The 23,054-nt window shown below is 47.1% G+C and overlaps 1 protein-coding gene across 1 annotated transcript in view; it reads right to left on the bottom strand.

Moving 5' to 3' along the window:
* Positions 1–27: 27 nt before the first annotated feature.
* Positions 28–23,054, bottom strand: part of XPR1 (xenotropic and polytropic retrovirus receptor 1) — a 118,066-nt gene continuing 95,039 nt past the window's right edge. The window contains exons 11-15 of the mRNA XM_049809137.1: positions 22,131–22,322; positions 9,332–9,498; positions 8,911–9,050; positions 7,884–8,105; positions 28–5,748 (exon numbers count right to left, since the gene is read on the bottom strand). Of these exons, the coding sequence (XP_049665094.1) occupies positions 5,688–5,748; positions 7,884–8,105; positions 8,911–9,050; positions 9,332–9,498; positions 22,131–22,322 (782 nt within the window). The 3' untranslated portion in view covers positions 28–5,687. The remainder of the gene's footprint in view (positions 5,749–7,883; positions 8,106–8,910; positions 9,051–9,331; positions 9,499–22,130; positions 22,323–23,054) is intronic.

Here is a 23,054-nt window from a genome sequence, read left to right as displayed (position 1 = left end):
CAGACCGGGGACAAAAGAGCCATCAGATCATTGGAAAACAAAGAGCTTGTAATAATGAAAAAAGGACAGATTTCGTAACCAATCACTTTTTCCTTTGAAAAACACAATCACAGTAACTTTGCTTTATACAACCACCTAGAAACTATGAAACAGTATCACATTGTGCATTATTTTTTTTTTTTTTAAAACCTACTTATCAAGAAGGGTATTCCACACTTCAAAAATTATATCCATTTGGGGAGGAAAAAGGAGACAGCTAATAGCGCAGTCACAGATACATCATGAGTCCAAGCAAGCGGCAATTCTTTGTCCTCACCTTTTCCACTTAGCCAAAAAAGAAGAGTGGAGAAGGGGATAGCAAAAGAGAAAGGAGGAGGAAAGAAAGAAAGCACCCACAGAGGACTAATCACACTCCATAATTACTTTTGACATCTACAGGGCTTCATAGAAAGATCATTTAGACCAACACAGCGGGGAGGGGGAGAGGAAGGCGGCAGCAGGACCGAGGGGGGAACTTTGGCATTTCCACCCCCGGCCCCTTCCAAACACCGATCCTTCACCAGGAGGACCTACGGGATGGAGAGGTCATCACAAGTTCTACCAGGCTGCCCGATTTCTCCTCTGGAGCAAAGAGTTTGCAATTTGGTTTCTAGAGCTTCGAGGACTGTCAGGCCACAGGGCATCTTCCCAGGCAGGGTCGGTGCGTCTCACCCACCGCGGCATGGCTGCGCCAGGGCCAGAGCTCCTCCAACTCCCACCGGGAACAGGGCTGGGGCATCAGCATCTGGGTACACCCAACATTACCGTCCCTTTCCTCGCCCCCCCCTGCAAAACCTGCCTTTCTCTTGCAGCCAGGATGCTGCAAGGAGGGACTGAAGCCCCCGAGGGATGCCAACACACCAGCTAACCCCACAGTGGTGGCGGGTCAACAGCTCGTCCCAAGGTGAGGGATTTAGGATGGCGTCATGTAAAGGAGGCAAGGTTTGATGAGGTGACAGCCACTGAGCCCAACCATGACTGCTGCAGTTACTGTAGGGATTTTCCGCTGTTTCCTCAGGAGCCCCAGCCCCTCTTTTCCAAGGAGACAAAACAATCTGATAGCCTTCTGGAATAAAAATGTAAATTAAAAAAAAAATAAAAAATGCTTAAGGCAGAAGATCATCTTGCCTCTGCGAGTGCAAAGCAGAACGGTGGATGAGAGGAGGGAGGACATGGGGCTGGGATGCAGTGCGCGAGGAAAGTGGCTTTTGTGTTCCCAATGGGAGCCAAGCCATGCCCCAGTCCCAGGGCACGTCGCCCAGCGATGGCCTGACATCGGGGCCACGAACCCCCTAAAAGCCTGGGGCGCAGGCCAGAGTCACAGCAAGCAGTACGCAGCAGCATCTTTGCAGGATAAGACCAAATTCCCTTGGCTGTTCAAAACGCAGGCAAAGCTCGAAGGCTTCACACAGTCTCCCTTGCTCCTTGGAAGACCCGCAGTAAAATCCCCAGGGATTGTTATCTCCTGCACCAGGACCATGTTTTCCCTCCCCTCCTCTCACACGGCTGCAGTGGCTGAGCACCGGCGAGGAGGCAGAACAAGCAGCACAAGGAGTTACTAGGGAAGTAAAAGCAGTAGGATACAAGTCCGCTCCTCAAGAGACTTCCCCCCCCACCCCCCCCAAGATTTTCATGCTGAAGGCTGCTGCCAGTCATCCACCCGCACCCTGCGTACCATTGGCTTCAGACAAATGGCAAAGACACCGACAGAACAAGGAGGGCCGGGAGTGGGGCAGGGAAAGGCGCAGGACGAGCAACAGTCGACTCTGGGAACCCGCCTGGATTTGAGAGGTAGGAGCTTATTTGATACATACAGGCTGCAGCCACGCGCGCTGCAAAGGCATTTCTTTTAAAATGTGGTGGGACAGCATTGGTTGGCATTGATGGAGCCGCTCCTGCTCCTGCTCGCCAAGCCCATAAAGCCCAAACCTGCCCCGCTGCCCCTTCAGGAGCGCCCACCCAAAGCACACGGCATTGCCTTCCCCACGCAAGGGGACCTGGTGTTCCTGGTGACGCAGTCCCAAAGCCATACAGGGAACGCCAGTTAGCAAATAGACTCTGGACGCTGCAAATCCTAAATCCCTGCAACTTGAAAACTCCTGGAAGGGCAGGAAGGATGGAAAGAAGCAGGGAATCAGCACGGAGAAGTGAGTTCAAAGGGAATCTCCAAAAGTCACCGGCCATGCTGTGGCATCTCCTCCCCGTAGACGGGACCATCTGCAAGGGTTTCAGCCAGTCAAAAGCAGCTTCCACACCATCCTTGGAGCCACACACAACCACAACCTCCGACAACCTCTGCACCGAATCGCAAGGAGAGGGAGAGCTCAACACCCGAAACCCAGCACTGCTTCACAGCAGCCACAGCACAGACCTGTCTCAGCTTCTGCTTTCCATCCAGCTATACCCCAACAACTAAAGTGCTGGATTGAAACACCCCAGCTCCTTTTAAGTCTGCTCTCCATACTTCTGGATGGATCGTCACCCTGCTGTTCTCCCTCTAGGAATGCTTCCAAGCACCCATTCCCGAAGCCCGCAAGCCTGCTCATGAAAACAAAGCCACCCTGGGACTGTCCCCGTTCCCCTCGCTCCCATTGCACAGGCTGCTCACAAGGAACGACGGGGCTATTTTCTCTCACCATCTGCTCTGCTTCGTTAGGTCTCCCTTTATTGGCCAGATGTTCTCGTAGACGCAGAGCCATCCTGGCTTTAGTGCTCGCTCTCGGGAGGAATCTGCATGCCTGATTTCTTAGAAATCTCTGGGAGGGAGGGAACAGGCAGACACAGCGCTGGGAGACTTGAAAAACCATGCCTCTGGGAATTCAGGCTACTTTCCTCCCGAGAGAGCATCTTTGCTGCCAAAAGGGACGATGTTTTATTTTAGGAGATAATGTTTGCTAGCTGTAGCACGCCACCTCCCCTTTTTTTCTTATTTCTCCTGCCAGCAAAGACAGAGGAAAAGGGAAGGGAAAGAGTAGAGCCGGGAGCAGACAGACACACTGAATTCTTGCTTCCCATAAGGATTTGGGTAAACTACAGAATAAGAATTTAATTACTTGCAACCTGACTCTCCCCGCCAGGTTGGGAAGCAGACGGTTGGACAGTGCAGCAGCAGGCAGGCAGGCAAGACACAGGCCACCCCGGCCATGCCCTGTTCTCCCCAGCCTGGCTGAAGAAGGCAGAGTGCTCCCAGGGGAATGGCATGACTTCAAGATGTCTCTCTGTATTTTCCCTTCCCTCTGAAGGGAAGATTTACCGGTAAAACTCAGTTTCTTTTCATAAAGAACCACTTGCTTAAGTAACACCACTGGTTTATTTTGGATTGCCCCCCGGTATGGCTGCCCTACTCTAAACCACCCCTAGGTAGGTCTGGCTTCACTCATCTCCCACCACTCTCGCTGGAAACACCCACGCAAGGTTTGGACACAGCAACAACGGCTGCAATGCAAATTAGGAAACTGAAATATTTGAAGGGGCTTTATATCTCCGACTCCACTTCCATATGAACAAGAACCCTCCGTTTAAGCACGAACAACAGACCTAAGGGAGTTAAATATGGGAAAACAGGCTCCTGAGCACCAAAATGACGAACAGTACAACCCCGGCTAGTCCAGCTGCCCTCCTGCTGGAGCAGACCGACGCCGTAGGAGATGCGAGGAGGAGCACCACAACAGACACACCGCCTACACTACCATGCACACCGCTGACAGAGCAGAGGCATCTCCCGGCAGGTCCAGCAGAGTTTCTTTGTAAGCCGAGAGGACATCACAGAAGTGCAGGTAGTTACAGGTTTGCAGTGTCGCCCTTAGCCTGGCATGGGGCACAGGTTCATCACCACTGAATTTTAATCTGTTTCCAATTAAATGAAGAGAACTAAGTTTCCTTCTTCAGTTCCTCTGGGCAAGAGGCAGAGCAGGCAAACTGAGAAAATGCAACGTACCGGTCGTGTGAGAAACCATGCTATTAGCCAATTAAAAAAAACCCACCACCAAACAGCAACTGAGCAGAGATTCCTGCAATTCCATTGTCCAAACTAGAGGCAAGTCATGGGACAGACATCAACGTGAGGATCATACTTCAAGAGTTTCATCCTTCCCTTGCAGGCCTAGCTGTACACCACGGCTGCCCACGAGCCAGGCAGAGGGGAAGGCGGCAGTCCCGGCGACCTCGGCCACGCCACCCGACCCAACAAGACCATCGAGTTCGCGTCGCTCTTCTGACAAGTTGCGCGGCAATACGGCTGCCCTTTACCCGAGTCTGCTTAATAGTATCGCACTTCCCAAACTGGGTTAGCGAGACGAAGCAAGGGGCACGAGTAACAGCTGAGCCACGGGGCACCATACCGGCATAGCGCTCGACAGAGGCTTTTTGCCAAACCAGAAGCCACGAGGAGAGCCGCTTTCAATTTCACCTTCCCCATCAGTTGGGCACAACAGAGTCCTTTCCACGCTCCCCGACAGCTGTCTAACACACCATCATTCCTGAACCCCAGCCTGCTAAACTGCCCGACACCGGGAACCATCACCTCCTCACTTTGTCCCACTTCTACTGCACTGGGCTGCAGGAAGACACTGGAAAAGCTCCCTGCTCAGTATGGGATGCCCTCCTGCCATCTAAGGACTATTAAGGCTTTGAAAAATGCTTTTTGATCTGGAGAATGAAGTTCTGAAGCCTTTGTTCACCTAGCTCTTTGCACTGTTGGTAGGACCCAGCTCTCCTTTCAAGAGGGCCTTAGGATCGTCTGCGCTACTTTCACACAGCTGCATGGAAAGTTGGCATTGAACCGGCACGAGACATGCCCAGAAGCAGTAGCAGCAACTAAAAAAAAATAAAAATCAGGAAGAGAAACTTTGGTTTAAAATAAAATTGCAAAGAAAGAAAGAGAGAAAAGGTAAACACAGGTGCAAGTTGTCTCACGAGAGGGGTATCTGCAGGGAATAACCCCACAACCCTGGAGATCTAGATCTACATTCCCGGCTTTGTTTCACCGTTACAACCTTCATTGCACAGGACTCAAAATCACTCTTATATGGTTGTTAAGTTTCATAAATAATGTGAAAACTATATGCAACAGATACATCATATTTCCAAAAAATTATAAGAAAAGTTACATCAAATTAAAAAGTAGCTTCATGAATGAAGATACTGCTCTAAGTGCACTTTCCCTGCAAGTGCAGCCAGTGCCTCAGCGCTGGATATGAAGGAAAAAAACCAACCAAAACCAAAAAAATCAGATTTAAAAACTTAAGTCCGGTTTCAACCAGTCAAAACCGGGCCAAGCAGAAACCGAGTGTGCTCTCGGCACTGTCCCATGAGGGAGTCCCTACGATGCTTCGTTATCCAGATAGGTTTGTATGTCCTTGTTGAGACTGTAAACAATCCTTCTTTCCTGAACTGTCCTCTTTATTGGCAAAACAAAGTAAAATATTTTATTTTTTTTTAAAATAGAACATTAAAATTAACCCAGAAGAAAAGAAACGAAACACAGTGAGCTTGTTGGAGTCCATAGGATCTGGTCTGGAAGAGCTCGGAAAACATGTTCAGTGTTTTCTCCTGTTTTCAGCTGGAACTGTACCAGAGATCGGGTTACTTGGGGAAGAGGGGAACAGAACGAGAAAACAAAGGATGTGGAATAAGAGACCATGGCCATCTCATGTGTTCGCTTCATTCGCTAGGTCCTCTATCAATACCTTAGTGTCACAAGCCTTGGACCTGCAAAAAAACCAAACACAGAAACACTCACTAGGGAGAAGAAATTCCCATTACTACATGCAGACAGTAAAACCACAGTGCACTTGGGGGGGGAAGGAAAGGGGAGGGGGGAACGAAAGGGGGGGGGGGGAAGGAAGGAAAGGGGGGAGGAAAGGAAGGAAAGGGGGGAGGGAAGGAAGGAAAGGGGGGGGGGAAGGAAAAGGGGGGGGAAGGAAAAGGGGGGGGAAGGAAAAGGGGGGGGGAAGGAAGGAAAGGGGGGAGGAAAGGGAGGAAAGGGGGGAGGGAAGGGAGGAAAGGGGGGGGAAGGAAGGAAAGGGGGGGAAGGAAGGAAAGGGGGGGGAAGGAAGGAAAGGGGGGGAAGGAAAAGGGGGGGGAAGGAAAAGGGGGGGAAGGAAAAGGGGGGGAAAGAAGGAAAGGGGGGGGAGGAAGGAAAGGGGGGGGAAGGAAAAGGGGGGGGGAAGGAAAAGGGGGGGGGGAAGGAAAAGGGGGGGGAAGGAAAAGGGGGGGGAAGGAAAAGGGGGGGGAAGGAAAAGGGGGGGGAAGGAAAAGGGGGGGGAAGGAAAAGGGGGGGGAAGGAAAAGGGGGGGGACGGAAAAGGGGGGGGAGGGAAAAGGGGGGGAAGGAAAAGGGGGGGGGACGGAAAAGGGGGGGAAGGAAAAGGGGGGGGGAAGGAAAAGGGGGGGGAAGGAAAAAGGGGGGGAAGGAAAAGGGAGGGAAGGAAGGAAAGGGGGGAGGGAAGGAAGGAAAGGGGGGGGAAGGAAAAGGGGGGGGAAGGAAAAGGGGGGGGAAGGAAAAGGGGGGGGAAGGAAAAGGGGGGGGAAGGAAAAGGGGGGGGAAGTCTATCTTACACAGGAGGGAATAAGCAGGCTACTGGAACTGTTTCATACTGTCCCACTCCCCCTGGAATCGCAGAGCCTTACACCTCTGCCCCAGGTGCCCCTCAGCCCCCTCCTGTCCCGGCACTGGCCAGACCACACCACGCTGCCCACCCTGGGCGCAGGGACGATGCCCTCCGCCGCGCTGCGCCGGCCAGCGGCCGGGGACCCTGCGGCACTGCCGGGTGCGGTGCATCGCTCCGGCCCCCCGCACAAAACTCCGTAAAACCGTCGCAGCAGCGGCCACAAACCCGAAGGGTCTGTTCCTGCTCGATCCGTCACAGGGCTGCACAAAGGTACAGCAGCTTCTTTTGAAATACGCTTGACGCGTCTCAGCTCGCTGCATGTCCGAGGATTAAACGGACACGGTTGGTAGGGAATTCGACCAGGCTTTGGCCTGCATCCCCTCTGCATAAAGTTCTTCAGTCTCTAGCGACCACACGAAGGCCGTTAGTATTGGTCACATCCATGTACTCTGAACCGACGTGGATATGAGACAAGCACGGCCCAAGGGCTGCGGTTCAGGCCTGAGCGCTCCCTTTGCGTGACAGCCGCTGCTTCCTTTTCCTCCCATCCACCCCTCCCGTGCAGTGTTGCAACGGGGGGATGTGCTGCAGGGATTGCACAACGCTCCAGACGCGCTGTGCTTCAGCATCCCCAGGGAGCCCAGGCTCGTCCCCTGGCCGAAGGCTCTGCAGCTGTGCTGCTGGGGCAGAAGCAATGCCTGGGCACTGAAGCACCCTGCGGTGCTGAAGCACAGGCACTGCAGCGAAGATACACAGTCAACAGGTTCAGCAGCCGGGGTGCAAGGTGCGGAAATGTTTAGGGAGTAAGGCGGGGCGGAAGGAAAAATTGCATGGGTTTAGATTTAGGAGAGGATGGGATCTGAGATCTCACACGTAAAATCTTAATCAAAGGATAAGTGAAGTCTTGGCAGGGTCTGAAACCTGGAAATAGCCGATTGAAGAGAACCTCTCTTCCAGGTTTGGATTTATAGCCTCTGGCAGCTGCTACAGGCTATTTTTTTGTGGGAGGGGAGTTTTGTAAGGGGACTCCCTTTTCCAGTGGTTTACTGGAACCCCAAGATGATGTAAAGCATGGATCAACCCTCCAGCAGAGAAATATTAATTTACGGATCGGACCCGTCCTCCCTTTGAGTGACTATTTTGGCCGAGATCTTCGCGTAAATGGCCGCCAAGCATTAACAACAGCTCTAACACGTGATTTGCCTTGTTGTGCTAGAGGGGAGGCAAAACATACTGTGAAGCAAGACGAGGTCTGCGCAAGGACACGCTCTGGCTGCGCTTCCACTGTTTGTTCTTGCGGCGATTTCGTACACCATCTTCCTGGTCCATCATCTGATCCAAGAGCGTCAGGTCGTCAGCATTGAGCGGTGCCACAGAAATGTCCCTCACGGCACGGAACTCACCACAGTTGTTCAGGTGCTCATTCTCCAGACGGAAGAAGTTCCACACAAACCGCCTGGGTGGAGAAAAAGTGAAAATTACCGATCCAGTTCCACTTTCACGGGCATTGCCCATGTTTGGTGAAGCACTAGTACATGCACCTGGATACCACTGACTCTTCTCACTGATCAAAGTGCCTCTGGGAACACACTGGGAGTATGAAGAAACAGCAAACGACTAACAGCAGCACCTGCTACAACATCTTCCCAACTCTGGAGAACAGATCCGTCGGGCTCATTCATTGTGCTAAGGATGACAGCCCCAGTCTGGACAGCATGAAGGCAGTAGGCGTTACAAGCAAAAGGCAACCTCCACCATGTACATGAGTGAGGTTCAGCTTCAAGGGCTTTTATTCATCCCAAGAAGGGGTGGGTCTCCAACTAGAGTACAAGTGTATAAAGAGCGAGGACACCTTGCAGGATCCAAACCGATGATGCAGAATCCAAATTAGTGTTTGGAAAAGCAGCAGAGATTTGAGAATAATTGTAAACCTGAGAATCAAGTGAAATTTCATCTAGAAATTGCAAGAAGGTAATTTTAAGGAGAAATGTAGTAGTAACAAACCCCTCAAGATTAGGCCTAGGTTCAGAGGAAACTGCAAATGCAGAATGAAGGACCCAGTCCCACATTGCTGCAGAGCCCTCTATGGCTTTCTTCACTCAGCACCCTGTTCGGACTAAATGGTCCCATTAGACACAGTCTTTCATTTCAAGGACCAGTGTCTTCCATGTCCAAGGAGCAAGGTATTTCCCATCATGCTGATGTTATACAAGTAATAGAAATGTAAAAGAGAAATGAATTGTTCAGTCAAGCGGCCTTACCGGAATACCTCAAGTGGGGCAAATACAGTAGAAATTATGTCCCCAGCATACGGAAAGATTTGCATGGAAGTGAGGGAGATCTGGATGGTCCACGCAAAACGCAGGATCACATCTTCTACAATGGCACAATAGTAGTATGCCTGAAGAACAAGAGAGACAAACAGGACAGCTCATCGTACATGGTCTACACAGAAGACAGACCTCTTCAGGCCTTCAGGAAAATACAGAATTTTCTGCTCAACCACTAGAAAAGTGATTAATATGAAACGATCTCTTTAAAACAAATGAACTCTACTGCTAGAAAATCCCAGCCTATAGCATTCGGATGCATCAGTGGCCAACTGCAACATGCTCTAAACTCAGCAAGTTTCATTAAAATATTTAAAGCCTTCCCTAATGCAAGAGCAGGCTGTATACGCACTTTCTGTGGGTAGACAATTCCTTCTCGAAGAAAGGTATTTTCACCAGCATTTTTGTCAAAGAGACCCCAGTCCATCTTCAGGTCCCAAATCAGGGTATAGCAAGAGCTGATGAAATAGAAGATAATCCACAGGTAGAAGAACACTTGGGTGTCACTGTGGTTTTTAGCTGGAAAAGAGAAGAACAGCATACTTCTGTACAACAGCTACAAATTGGTTGATTTGAATGGTGGAAATAACACCCCTTTCATTCAAGTTTTGGTAAAATCAGGCTAGCTAATCTGAACCAAACCGAGAGCCTTACCAGGACCAACTTTATATTGTCATTTAAATTCCACTTTCATCTCGTCCAACATTTTGCACTTAGGATTGAAATTTGCCCTAATATTATTTTCTTAACACTTGTGGCAGACCTGCCATTCTGACTCTGAACAGCAGGTGGAAGCTGAGGGCCATATTTCACAAAGGACATAGGCTTGTACAAAGGAAAAAGCAATGAGGCAGTGCTCAGTTAGGAGGGTTTTGTACGAAAATATTTTAGTTTGTATAAATATGAACAACTGTGAATTAGTGCATTAAAAGCCTGAAAGAGGATGGGCAGTACAGGAATTTCTACTAGCCATTTCGGAGGCTGTGGTGGCAGGGGAAAATAAGCAAAAAGAAGGCAATACATTAACATGTATATATAAATCCTGACAAAGGCTCTGTATAGAGTTTTAAATGCCCATATAGAGCTCCTCTTTGTGAAACACGGGACTGTGGACCCAAGGTCTGCTCACCTGCGGATATGTTTTTGCAACTAAGTTGTTTCCCATTCCCCCTGAAAAGGTTACTCTGCTCTCAATTCAGCTGAATTTCCCTACATCAGTTGGCTGGGTAAAAACAAACAGATTTGATAATCCCGTTTGCTTTTAATTAGCAAATCTGGCTCATAAAGTTCATAAAAATAAAATACATTATAATGCTTTGCAAGGCTGAGACACTTTGCATCTCACTGCTATCAGGAGCCTTTCCTCCTTTCTGTGCAGCCACTGCAATGGCTCATTCACCGATTCTTTCTAACAAAGCCAATAACGCTTCTAGTACAAAAAAAGCCATAATGTTTTTGGTCCGAACCCTATGCCACAGTAGGTGACAGCACTGTTTACCATATATGTGGCTTTAAACCAACAGAATCCCCGAAGCTGATCACAGAGGGAGCAACAGGGCAATTTGCCCTCTCCTTCCCTTTTTGTTTCTAACAATTACGATATAAATGTAATGCAGCAACCCAATAAAATTAATGGAGGTGAAAATGAGAGGCATCGTGTAAGAGTACATTCCTCCCATTATGCCTTTCAGGCTTCCTGGACATGATGTGCAGGATATAGGTCAAATACACACGCTCATTCTCCCTTCAAAACACATCCCCTAAAGCAAACCTATTAAAGCCATTTATGCAGCAAAGCCTATCTGCACTGAAGCTTCAGATCAGCAGAGGCGAAGGACATGGGATCTGCTGCAGCTTTCAGGTTTGACTAGCTTCCCTGCTTTTGTGCAAGGTCGGAAGCCTCTGAGCAGTAACCCACATCCTCCCGAGGCTCAGCTTTACCCAGGGACATGTCTAGCATCGCATCAGCCGCCACCGCCACTGCAGAGAGCCATGACGTCACCCGGGAGCAGGCACAGAAGTCCTGCAGAATACGGGCTCTGACACCCAGGTACGTTAATGCTGTCGCTTTGAAACCACCTCTCCCTTCCATTTTTAAAGTGCAGCTGGCCGCAGAACAGGACACAGGTGAGGTTTTTGGAGCTTAGCAATTAGGGCTTTACTGCAAGATTTCATCTCCCCCCATCGGCTCCTCCAAAGCCTCCACCACGTTATTTCAGGAAGAAAAGGCAGATGCTGATATTCAGTGACTCAGAGACACTAAGCCTGTTCTTTCCAACATTATTTTTAGCTGATTAGAGCTCCATGTTTAGTTCCCACTACCAGCTCCTACGTGATAATTCAGAGACAGGTAATGGGTTAAGTGCTTTCAAAGCATCTAAAATGCTCCAAACTACCCTGTGAGGCTGCATGCTTCCTATCCTGGTTTAGGCTTGAAGGTTAGGTCATGTTGGGCTGCTTTTTTTTTTTAACTTAAGGACAGAATTCAAATAAACTGAGTCTTACTTCACATCTTCATGGAGCAGACACGGAAAAGGCAGGGCAGACAGTACCCTCCATTGCTGTGCCTTCGGCCACATCCCTGGCATGGTAGGTGCAGGGCTCAAGTGCATCGAAGCAGCATTACTAGGCGCTCCTTCGGAGTTCTCTGGTCACAGAGGGGACAGTCTGGCCCCTGACTATCACCTCAAACTACATGAGGGGCTAACAAAACTGTATCCTAAATTGGCAATTACATAGGAAGGTGATTTCAAAGGTTCGTGCTGCTTAAACCTAAATTGTCTACAGGTTATTGTGTGCAATTACAGAAAAGAGGAGTACCAGGAGAAAAAAGGCCCAAGCAAGAAATCTTGTGGCATTAACCTCATCAACCTCAAAAGGATGTGCTTGCTTCTAGTTACGTTATCCTGGTCTCAGCTCCCTTTCCCCGCCCCTATCTTTGCAACAGTCTTTTCAGTGGCACCTGGGGTCATACTGCTTGCCCCGTGCTCCTGCTTGCTTTCTCACCAACTGGCTCTGCAAAGCATATAGCTCCTGAAAAAATTCATTTAAAACCCAAATTAATCCCTGGCAAAATGCTCTAATCAGAACTAGCCTATTGTCTTCAGCCTTGGCCTTTGAGTCCCTCCCTTTAATCACTCATCCTCCTTTTCCTCCTGCCTGCAATTCTGTTTGATACCTTCCTTCCTTCTGTCCTCATTGGTATTCAGCTGGCGTACAGAAATATGTTACTGCTCTAGGCAAGCAATTATATCTCAATCTCCACTGGCTGGTCCTAGTGGCCCTCTTCACTGCTGCTCAGGGGGCTAGAAAATCAAGGCATTCATATTCTGCCCAGAGGCTCCATCTACCCCTGGCCTACCAGGTGTTCAGGAGCAATACATAACTGTGCATATGTATGATGATGTCAGGGCCTATTTAAGCAGTTCAGCAGGAACTGTTTCATCCTGTGTTTTTCTTTGTTTAATGACGTGCTAGAAACCACCAAAAACCATTAGTGAGGGATAGTCTCGGGACGAGACAAGCACTCTGGACACCTGGTAGATCTCAACCTTTCCAAGAGGGAAAAACGACCAAGCCTTAAACATCCCATAGACTGCAGCAACCCCTTGGCAGCACAACCACCAGTCCACCCAGCAAGAGGTGCGCGAAGAACCTTTCTACTCGATGCTCCAAAGGGTACCACCCTGTAGCAACTTCCTAAGCTGCAGTTATTCAAAACAGCACGTGCAGGACAAAGCACCACCAGCACAAAACCTCTGCATCTAGAGTTGCAGCTGCAGCTCTACCCTCCCTGCCGATGGGCAGATTTCAAGACATGTTCACATTACCATGTCTGCACCTAGGAGGTGTTTGGCTATGTCAGAGGCTGTTCAAATTTGCAGTGCCCTGCTATCTCCACTTGCTGGAAAGCTGATGGGAAGCAGCATACCACAGGAGCCGTCTGCAGCCTTCATGACAGAATTTCCATTAGCATTCTCAATTTACCCTATAAAAGGCAATTCCAGTAGACACTCTGCACAAATACACCTACAAATTGCTCCAGAAGGTCAACTAGATAAATAATGGAAGGCTTCCACCTTTGAACTGAAGCTGTGAATGGCCACAGTCCCAGAAAAAAGCCAAAAGGCACTTGCAGCAGCAGAATTTACTGCCTGCAAAAATTGCTGATAGACAGTATCTTGGATCCCAAAACCAGCCCCAGGGGACACAGTATCTGACTAGCATTCTGAGAGAGTACTACTCTGCAGAAATTATAGCCCATTCTAAACACAGGCAAGGGAATGGTTGCTTTCTATCAAAGCTAGACAGCAAATACTATCCTGAGCGCTGTTACTATTGACTTTACTTCCAAAGAATACTATCTGTTTACCCTGCTGAATTATTCTGGGGAATGTAAACACTATATAGTATTCAACACAGCAAAAATCAATGCCATGTATTATTGAAGATCTGGATAAGAGCACAATGGCCCTCGATAAGCACTCCTTGTGTGTCAGCCACTGCAGCTGGCTGTGGTTTCTGCTGATGGTGAAAGCCATGATAAAAGCTGCAAGAAGCATGAGGTTATCAGGAAACAGAGTCAGGTAAGCCCTGCTACATCAGACAGAACTGACCCAGCCAGAGCAGCTCTGCCTCCAGCGTCAATTAAAAACCTCTTGGTCAAGGCATGCCAAATTCAGTCTCCTTTGATGACCAGCCTTCCAGTCACAGATTTAAGCAGAACCAAAACAAAAATACATATTTACAGTGTGCTAGCCAAGCACAGACACTAAAGTTCTGAGCATACACTTTCTGCCGCCCAGTTAGCCTAGGGATGATGTGTGCCCATTAACTCCATCTCAGCACACATGGGGGGGTGACAGCCAGAAGTGACTTACCTACATACAGAACTGACATCAGAATGACATACCAAAGCATTTCTCTATCACCTTACTGTGTAAAGTGCAGTATTACTGCTCCCTCAGTAATTATACATCTAAATGAGGAAATAGCAGCAGCATTGCCTTTCTGCCCAGCCAGCACATACCGCTATTTAATACTGATCAATGGCAGAGCCATGACATGACAGTGGACTTAATGCAGTAAAAAGGCAAATAACCCAGAGAAACACACAGAGGACTCGCCATAGTGCACTGATGGGCTTTGTCAAATACCAACCATTTCGTATGAACAACCTTCCCATTAGATTCTGCAAACCTCTGCTATAGCCTCTGGGCACAATTTAAAGCAAAGCAGCAAGATACAGCGCAGTGAGGAACTGTCAGGAGGCAACACCTCATTTCTTCTTCTAGTTAAATTCTACATTCATAGAGAAGGGAAATCCCCAAATCGTGTTTTGACTAAAAATATTCTGCAGGTTTGCATTGGGTTTGTAGGACCATAGGATAGGACTGTGTCTAATTTCAAGACATCGCAACAATCTCATTGCTTGTATCTCACAAACAGAAAAATGGGATTTAATTACAAACAGGAGGAAGTGTATCAGTCATGACTGAGATTTAATCTGATTCTTCTTCTGCTGGCTTCTCTAGCGTTTGAGAAGTGTTCTTGGGGGATTTTTAAATGCTACCTTGAGAAGGATGGGGTTCCCAATCTAAGCAGTTGCCAACAGTCTCACTAATAAAAATATCTGGATTCACAATCAGAAACAAATAGCATGGTAATCAGGGCCTTCACTGGACAATTTAGGGATTGGGACACAATGTCATCTGCTACCTCTACAGTGCTTTGAGATCCAAAAGCAGATTCCTTCAAAATATAAAAGGAACAAAAAAAAAAAAATCAAAATTAAAAAAAATATTGTCGGATGATCACATCCCCCAGATTTCTTGCAGCACCAGAGAACTGCAGACCTGCATACATTTGACAGGAAAATCACTTGTGATGTAGTCAGTTGCTTTTCTTAAAATGTTCCATTAGAAAAAAAAAAAAAAAAAAAAGGTCAGGCTTCCCCCTCTTAAGTGCCCATGAAATGAGATATCAGTAGGCCACCCTTTTTACTTACATCTTATTCATTAGTGCTCCTGCTTCTCCAGCCACCTCTAACACAAAAGTATATTAAGTGATACAAACGGTACTATTAGTCCACTTTCCAAATCCCAGCTATTAAAATCTCTCTCAGCTGCAATCTTGAGAAGCAAATGCATGAATCACGCAGCAGCAGGGTGCCGAGATTGCCTCTCCCCCACGGCGCGGCTGCCGGCACTGGGAATGTCCTGCTTGACATTTGTAGACCTACAAAGCATGGGAAGATTTCCCTGTGGGATTTTATGCCTCATTTGTGCTGACGTTCGGGGTGCCGTGGCAGTTCCTGAAATCACTCTGCCTAACACCCCCTCCTCCCAGGCTCCTCGCCAAGCACAGGCTGCCGTCTCATCTCGCCTTCCCCGCTCACTTACCGCAGGCTGCCAGCAAGCGAGCTCCTGCCGGCACCTCCGTCCCGGCCAGGGTGGTCCTCCCCAGGTTCTCCTGACCCTTCCCGGCTCTACCCTGAAGCACCATCACTGGGACGGGTGTCTAAGCAATTAGAGGAGGTAACAAGCCGGCGTGGAGAAAGCGGGCTCGCTCAGGGTGCTGCAGAGACCCACGTCAAAGCTGGGAGGAGGTCAGAGGCCAGGATGGAAATGTTTGCCCATGGCAATGCCTGCAATTCTTCGCTAATGACACTGCCGCTGCTCTGATGGAAAGGATCAGAAAGACTGACTAATGAACACAACTCATTACTGAAGGCCTCCTGGGCACGGGATGACAGGGTTTCAGACAAAAATTCATCCTAGCTTACAGCAATGTGACAGACGTTGCATGTTTTGGCTCCAAATAATCATCCGGATGGAGTATGCTGTGCTAAGGCAAGCCGAGCAAAAACGGCAAGTATTAAGAAAGAAGCCAGTTAATCCCATTAAAAAGTTTGTTTTACTTCAAGAGGTCAGTCCAAGCGCTCTATAAGGCTCTTGTGACACCTAAATCAAATGATCTGGCTTGCCACAGTGCTGACAGCTCTTCCAGCACTGAGAAAGAAGGGGAGAGATGGGAGATCTTGTACCAATACACAAGGGATAAGACAGGGAACAGGATCTCACAAATGCTACTTGCTTCATTCTTTTGTGAAATATTTTTAAGTTGGTTTTTTTTTTAAAGAAAGATTTGTACTTGAATTCTGTATCTCCACTTATTTTGCCTTGCCCCACTCCCCACACCCTAGAAATGAAATGACATTCCTCAGTTGAGGTACTATATAAGCTGTTGCACCGATGTCTGATTTCTGTAAAAATTATTTTAGTCCCAGTTCTCACATCACCTGGTTCTCCTCTGCTGCTGTAACCATTTAGGATCACAGTTAATTATTGTTCCACCTACCAGCAAGTTCACTCCACAGGGGTTGCACCCTGCAGTTTCTAACATGGTGGCAACAAGGGCTAAGCAACACAACCCACTATCCAGTACTTCAGCTGACAGAGAAGAGCAGAGCTAAGGTGTAGTCAGGTGTCCTCCTGCAGCTCCCAGTGCAACAGTTTGATGTTACCACCATCTTTCCCCCCTTCCTGCTGCGCATCAACATCCTTCCCCTGGAAGTCATACCCCTCCCCAGGGGAGCTGCGGTGGGACAGACTGCGGGACAACCAGCGATCTGTTCCAGCATGAAGTTGGCTGCACCAGCCAGTATCACCACTGGTAACAGCTGAAGCCATTGTGATTAATGAGGAGTGGGCAGAAGTTACAAGATCTGGGAATCTTCCCCTGTATTCTCAAAAAGCGGCACATTTCCTATTCATCTTCACCTGGTCAGACCTGGTCAAACCTCTCTATTAGTAAGGGATGGTCCAACACCTTCCTGCAAAAGCCCATTAATTGAAGGATGACTCCTGCCTTGACAGTTCATGTCTCTCTTCCTCGGCGAAGCAAGGAGTTTCACAGTTTTCTCTTACACTGGCTTTAAAAAAACAAAACCAACAAATTACGCATCACCTCATCAGGAAAAGTCTGTTTCTGAAGCAATGATGAGAAAATAGACAGAAACACTACTCTTTAAAGACAGCCCTATTTAGTTAACTTCTGTATTTTTAATTACTGTCAACTTCCTGGGCTGTTTAATGAGAAAGTGCGTGGCAGTTACATTATCTTAGATCAACCTAAGGCTCTCCACAGCACTTCCAAGCTAATGACAGCTAGTGTTCAGCAGCCTTAACTGGAGTACCTGGAAAGGGTGTGGGAGCGGTATGGAAGAAGAGACACTTACTCAAGATCCCAGGCCACATGGATTAACTTTGGAATAATTCAGATGTTAATAAATAGCTGGATACTACCCCGACCACAAGGATTTCATTGCATAAGGTGTGTAAATCCAACTGACAATGAAAAGTAGCATAAACCATCCTTCCTTTCAGTTAAAGGATAAAATCCCACATAGCCCATTTTAACCCAGTACTTGTGCTTAAGCTCAGTAACGCGTTCCTGAAAAAAACAAGGTAAACACACAAATGCTCACACTGAAACAGCAAATCTCACAAAACAAGAAAATGATGGAAGAGTACAAAGCACCTAAGAAACTCAGTTCTTCAACCACCGAAGTCAAATCTATATTCTATGTGAGGCAGATATTTCTGATGACACCATGTGAGCAAAGGTATCAAGGCAAAAGAAAATTGACAGACAGTAGCAAAAACAAGATGTGTCTCATTTTACAAAGAATAAAGTTGGAGCATAAATGATGTATAAAGCTTAAGAAGTGACCTGCGCTCTTAGAGTAGTACAACACAACTCCAGTTGCGCTGTTTCTCATAAGAGCTGAACACCTAAATATAACAATCTCACCTTACAAAGCCTGAACCAGGTCCGAGTGAGGAACAAAACCAAGGCTGGCTATTCTAGGTATGTCAGCATACGTTCTTAAATGCAAGTACACTTTATACAAGAGGGGATCCCCATGGAATGCTACAGTAAGCTGGACTGCAGTAGAAGCAGCTATCGTGGTGCATTTGTCAAAGAAAGCACATCTGCTTTTGGCAGAGCGAAAACACTGCAAACAGTAGTTGTGTGTCAAAGCAACACTGCACCTGGGGTAAATATTCTGCTGCAGACTCGGGCTTAATCATTTGTTTCCCCAGCACCACGTAGGTTTCCGTAGGGATTAAATAAGGCAATATAATATTCAGTTGGCTAGCACTGGGGAAAGCTACTCAGCAGTGCCAGGGAAGTTAATGCCAGCACTGAACTTCTTAGGGCAAAGCAAGGGTAGGAAAGAGCCGGGGGCTGAGCCTTCTGCTCAGCCGTGCTGTGAGAGGGCAGGGACCGGCAGCACGCACTCCAGTTGCTAGGTAGCTTAGAGTTACAGATATGCCTCATTTGCCTGTGCAAACATACCCCGCAGGACTATATTTACAGAACGCGGCCTTTGCTTCCCATTCCTTTGAGCGATATAAAAATACTGAGAATTCTTCCTTTGGGAGCTCAGCAACAGTTGTCCTTGGGTTGCTGCTGTCATCCCTGAAATGTGGTTGTGTTTCTGAGCCATGGTGAAGTGGGCAGCTTGAGTCGGCACTCGTCTGCACAACTGCTATCTGCTCCAGACTTACTGTTGTGGGTAGCTACTCTCACTTCAGCTTCACTAATTCAGATGATTATCTGAATATCAAGATGATAGCTTGGAGTTAATTCTGTAAACCTAGTCTAGTCCTAGGACAACAGGATTGCAAGTTTGGGAGAGAAAACTTAACCAAATTTACTTTGATATCTTACCAGTCTAACGTCCCAACTGCAATTAGCAGAGAAAATTGCATTCTGCATCTCAATCAAAAGGAAGAAATGTAAAGAAAAGGCTTCTCTGAGGGAAGAAAGAATCAGAATTATGCACTGCCTGAGCAATATGAATTATTAAACAGTGATATTTGGGGGAAACTGAGACACTCATCAAGAGCCCACAGTACACAGTGTTACTGGGGGGGGATCCTTCGCTACAGGAGCTTTGGAGAAAGGAGTACCACATACGCCTAAAAGCAGCATACATAACTTAAACATAATAAGGTGGCATTTGTGTAGCCATATGTTTGGGTTAATGCCTAGGCTGTGGTGACACTGTTTAATTTAGGGTTAAACATGATGCATTGTCCTCTAAGGAGGACCATTACTGATAGCTTCGCTATGCAGGTCTGCTTACTTGGTATGCTTTGCTAACAACTATACCCTTGAAGAGGAACTAAAGACTGATAAAAAGGAAACATCCTTCTTCAGAAGGCACTGAAAGCTGGATGACTGCCAAAGAAGCATGAACTGGGGGAAAGGAAAAGGCGGCAGGGGCAGATCCGACCGCCGACTCAATGCAAGACCAAAAAGACTTGGTTCCCCCCTACCTATAAGGAGCATGTGTGCCAATTTACATAGCAAGCAAGACTAATTTAAATATAACTAACCAATAACAGGAGGGATGGTGATTACTAACCAATGAGCATAACTTTAGGTGGATTTTTACTAACCATGTAACAGAATAAATATGTTGTAGTTCTTTGGTGTGGTGTGCTAGCTTTGTGGGATTATCACCTAGCACCCATCTTTGTCCAAACATGAAATAAATATTTCAGCTCTCTGTGTAAGATTGGCTTATTGCACACCAGGTATCGAACTCCACTTGTGGGACAACATTTGTGCATTTGTTTGGTTCGAGTTGTTTTCCAACAAGCATACGGAAACACAGCACAAGAATGCTCTAAGTGCACTCTGTATAAATTAGCTGGCTTTCAATGCCAACAAACCCTCCTAGCCACACAGTCCAGCTTCACACAGCTAGCAGATGTAAGCTAAAAACCTACAGACCGGCTACAGATTATTCAGTGTTCAAATCAAGGGAGGAAGGCAAGCCTTTTCAGAGGGCTTTGACATTCCCAGGACTCCCAAGTGGAGAACAGGCACTGGTGTACATTACCTGACCTCCCAAGAAAAGGCCACCAATTACCCTCTTGTCCTGGCAGCCAAAAGCTGTCATTCCAAAGGTATAAGTCATAGGCTTGCAAACACAGGCATGAAAGGCTGTTTAAATAAAACCCTTGTTACCACAGCAATTAACAGGTTCGTTACTTACTGCAATTTAGAGCAGGTCTAAGGAGGGAGGATCTTGACCAATTTGACGCTTGTTTTGGGCAGTGCTTGCTTTCTTAACAGCAAGCGGCTAGCCCCCAACAGATGTTTGGTAGGTAAGGGATCAATGTTTGTCTCTGCTATCCTTAGGCAGACCCAGAGAAGGTGTGGGCGAGCAGTGCATCTATTTTCAACAGTAACATCATAACAACTTGATGATAGACCATCTGATTCCAAGTTCAGAAAGAACTGGGAAACTATGTAAAGCACATTGATAAAATGGGATTCTGAACAGGTACAGCATATTAGAAAGTGCATTTATGGCAGGATAGGAATGGGCCTACAGGTCTGAGGAGACACGGCAAGGTCTTTAGGCAGCCCTCCGAAAAATAGCTACAAGCCCAGGCCCAGTGACATTTACAAAATCTGTGCTAACATGTCATTTCCAAAGGCCATGAAGCTTCCAAATTTTTTTCAATACCAACAACTACGTGCTATTGAGTTGCAATAACAAAACCGGACAGACAAAAGCTGGGAGTCACAAACATCTCTCAGCAACTGGAACAAGCCCCGTGCCTGGCTCGTAAACACCTCATTACAACCCACTCCCTGCCAGACTTGAAGAGCAGACAACAGTTATGTATGGCAGCAAGGAGAACAAGGGTCAGTCGTACTGGCACAGATGCAAACTTCAAGGGGAGTAGAAAGAGGTCAAATTCTTCAACAGGACATTTTGACAGATGCTGGTTTTACTCTCTGGTTCCAAACCTACCCCAACCTTCTTCCCACAGAAGGCTCTGCCAGAGTGTCCCCCTGGGAAAGAGAAGCATTAGTCAGCCTCCCCAAAGTAGGCACTGTATATAAAAGCATATAAACAGTGACTATAGCCAGGCAATCTGTATTTGTCTCATCTCGGGCTTTGGCGGCAGTGACTAACTGGACTGCAGGGCTGGAACTGAAGAGCTGTAGAATGTCACTGAGCAAACAAGTTAAAACGGGAACAAGCTCTGGGGACACAGCAGCGGGGAGGAGATGCACAGACGGGCCAGGCGCTGTATCCACCACTGATGCTCCCACATGAGGTTTCCATGTACCTCCAGATACAGAGCGCCCGACTTCCAGCCTTCAGCCAGCTTGCACCAATGCACTTCTCTGCTGTTAAAATGCAAGGCTTAAGAAACATTATCGGTGTGACTTCAGGCCCAGTTATGTCAAAACAGCCATTTCTTGGCCACATGAAGGTTTCTAATAACCCTGCCACCCCTCCAAAAAGCCAGCATGTTAACTAGGAGCATGCCTTGAACACTTCTGCCTGCCCCGCCACAACCATATTTCACGATAATGGCTCATGAGTGTGTGCAGTTGCTAATTTCTGGAGATACAGAAGGCATATATTTTCAAAAGAAAGAATACAGCTTTTAGGACTTCAGAACAATGAAAGGCAGGGCGACTGCCTGAAGTGCAGAAACTAAAAGCTTTTTCCTTCAGAACAGGAGCAGAATCAAGTAATTGTCGTTTCCAGGGAGATGGGGAACTTCAGGGATCAGAGCTCAATCTGCAGTTAAATGGATTGGAAACAACTCCCTGCCAGCTGCAGCAAAAACATGGATAAAAAAAACACAGGAAAATCCAGAGAGGGCATTTTCCCGGCACTGTGCACATCTCCCCACATTCAGGAATGATGAACAGACTTTATTTAGATGATCCAGGTTAGCTATTCATGAACGCCAAGGGAGAAGCATTTCCTATGTTACCTCTTTCCTTATACATCTCCCATTCAGCCTCCCTTCACAGAAAAAACTGACAGGTATTTCAGTTTTCTCCTTTTGAGAGAGAAACCTGAAAATTCTCTCTCACACTCCAAAAATGCAGTTCTAAACAGACCAGGTATGTCAAAAACACCTAAACGGAGATCTTAAAATGCTCTTTGCAAGCTAGGCAGGCCTTTGCCTTTCCACTGAGATGTTTCACAGGTGCCAAAAGACAAAAGTTCATGCTTCAATGGGATGCCAAATTCTGAGCTTCTCCCATGTAAAAAGCAAATCCTGTGACTTGCAAGTGTTTTCCAAAATAACCAATACCTTTGTGAGTGCTGTAGAGGGCTGCAAATGTCACCACGAAGAAGGTGGTGGAATATTTTCCAGCATTAACTAGATGAAAGGCCCGTTTGTTATCACGGTAACGGCGCAGGCACTGGATGAATCGCAACCAAGCAGGGATGCACTGGACAACTGCTCTCACTCCGTAGGAGTAGCTGTAACAAATCTGATTATCTGTAAAAAAAAAAGTTTCAAGTACAAAGAGTTAGTACATTTAAGAACTCCTATCATCTTCCTTTCTCTAAGAGTAGTATCACTTGACATGAGAGCAATTCCTCATCAACGTTTCATACTTAGGCACACAAACTATGCACATGCACATCCAGAACAGTGAGAAGCTCATCACCAGAAAGTATCCTGAAGCCCTTTATTCCATCTTGGAGGTATTCAGGTGACATGACATCAATGACACATCCAGAAGGATCATCATCTAACTCTTTCACTGCTGCCAGTATAATTAACATGCAAGAAGATTAGAAATAATCTATTTTTAAATTTATTTTGTGCTGTTGGCAGTACTGTGAATACTCAAATTAAGGATGGAATTACAAAAGGCCTTCAACACTGAATTTTTGTGCATAAAAGGGAGAGCATTCCCAAACTCCATAGGACAGCTCAAAAAGGCTACTTTGCCTAAGATGTCCTTGACCCATTTTTCTTGCATATTGTAATAGGAAAAAACATATTTCAGTATGTGTTTGGGTTTTGGTTTGTTGGTTTGTGTTTTGGGTTTTTTTGTTTGTTTGTTTTGTTGGTTTTTTTTAAACAACTGGGGTGAGAGGCAGCTACACCAACATGACATTGTGTCACACCCCTGATGTTTGAAAGCCTTCTTTTTATTAAGGAAATGACCAGGAAAACCCCAGCTTTGCCTGGAACCCCCAAGCATGCCATATTCTTATGCTG

The sequence above is a fragment of the Accipiter gentilis genome, chromosome 8 (genome assembly GCF_929443795.1).
Source record: "Accipiter gentilis chromosome 8, bAccGen1.1, whole genome shotgun sequence".
In the NCBI taxonomy this organism is placed as follows: Eukaryota; Metazoa; Chordata; class Aves; order Accipitriformes; family Accipitridae; genus Astur; species Astur gentilis.
Note: the sequence above shows the minus strand (reverse complement) of the source record. Positions and strands in the feature narration are given on the sequence as shown.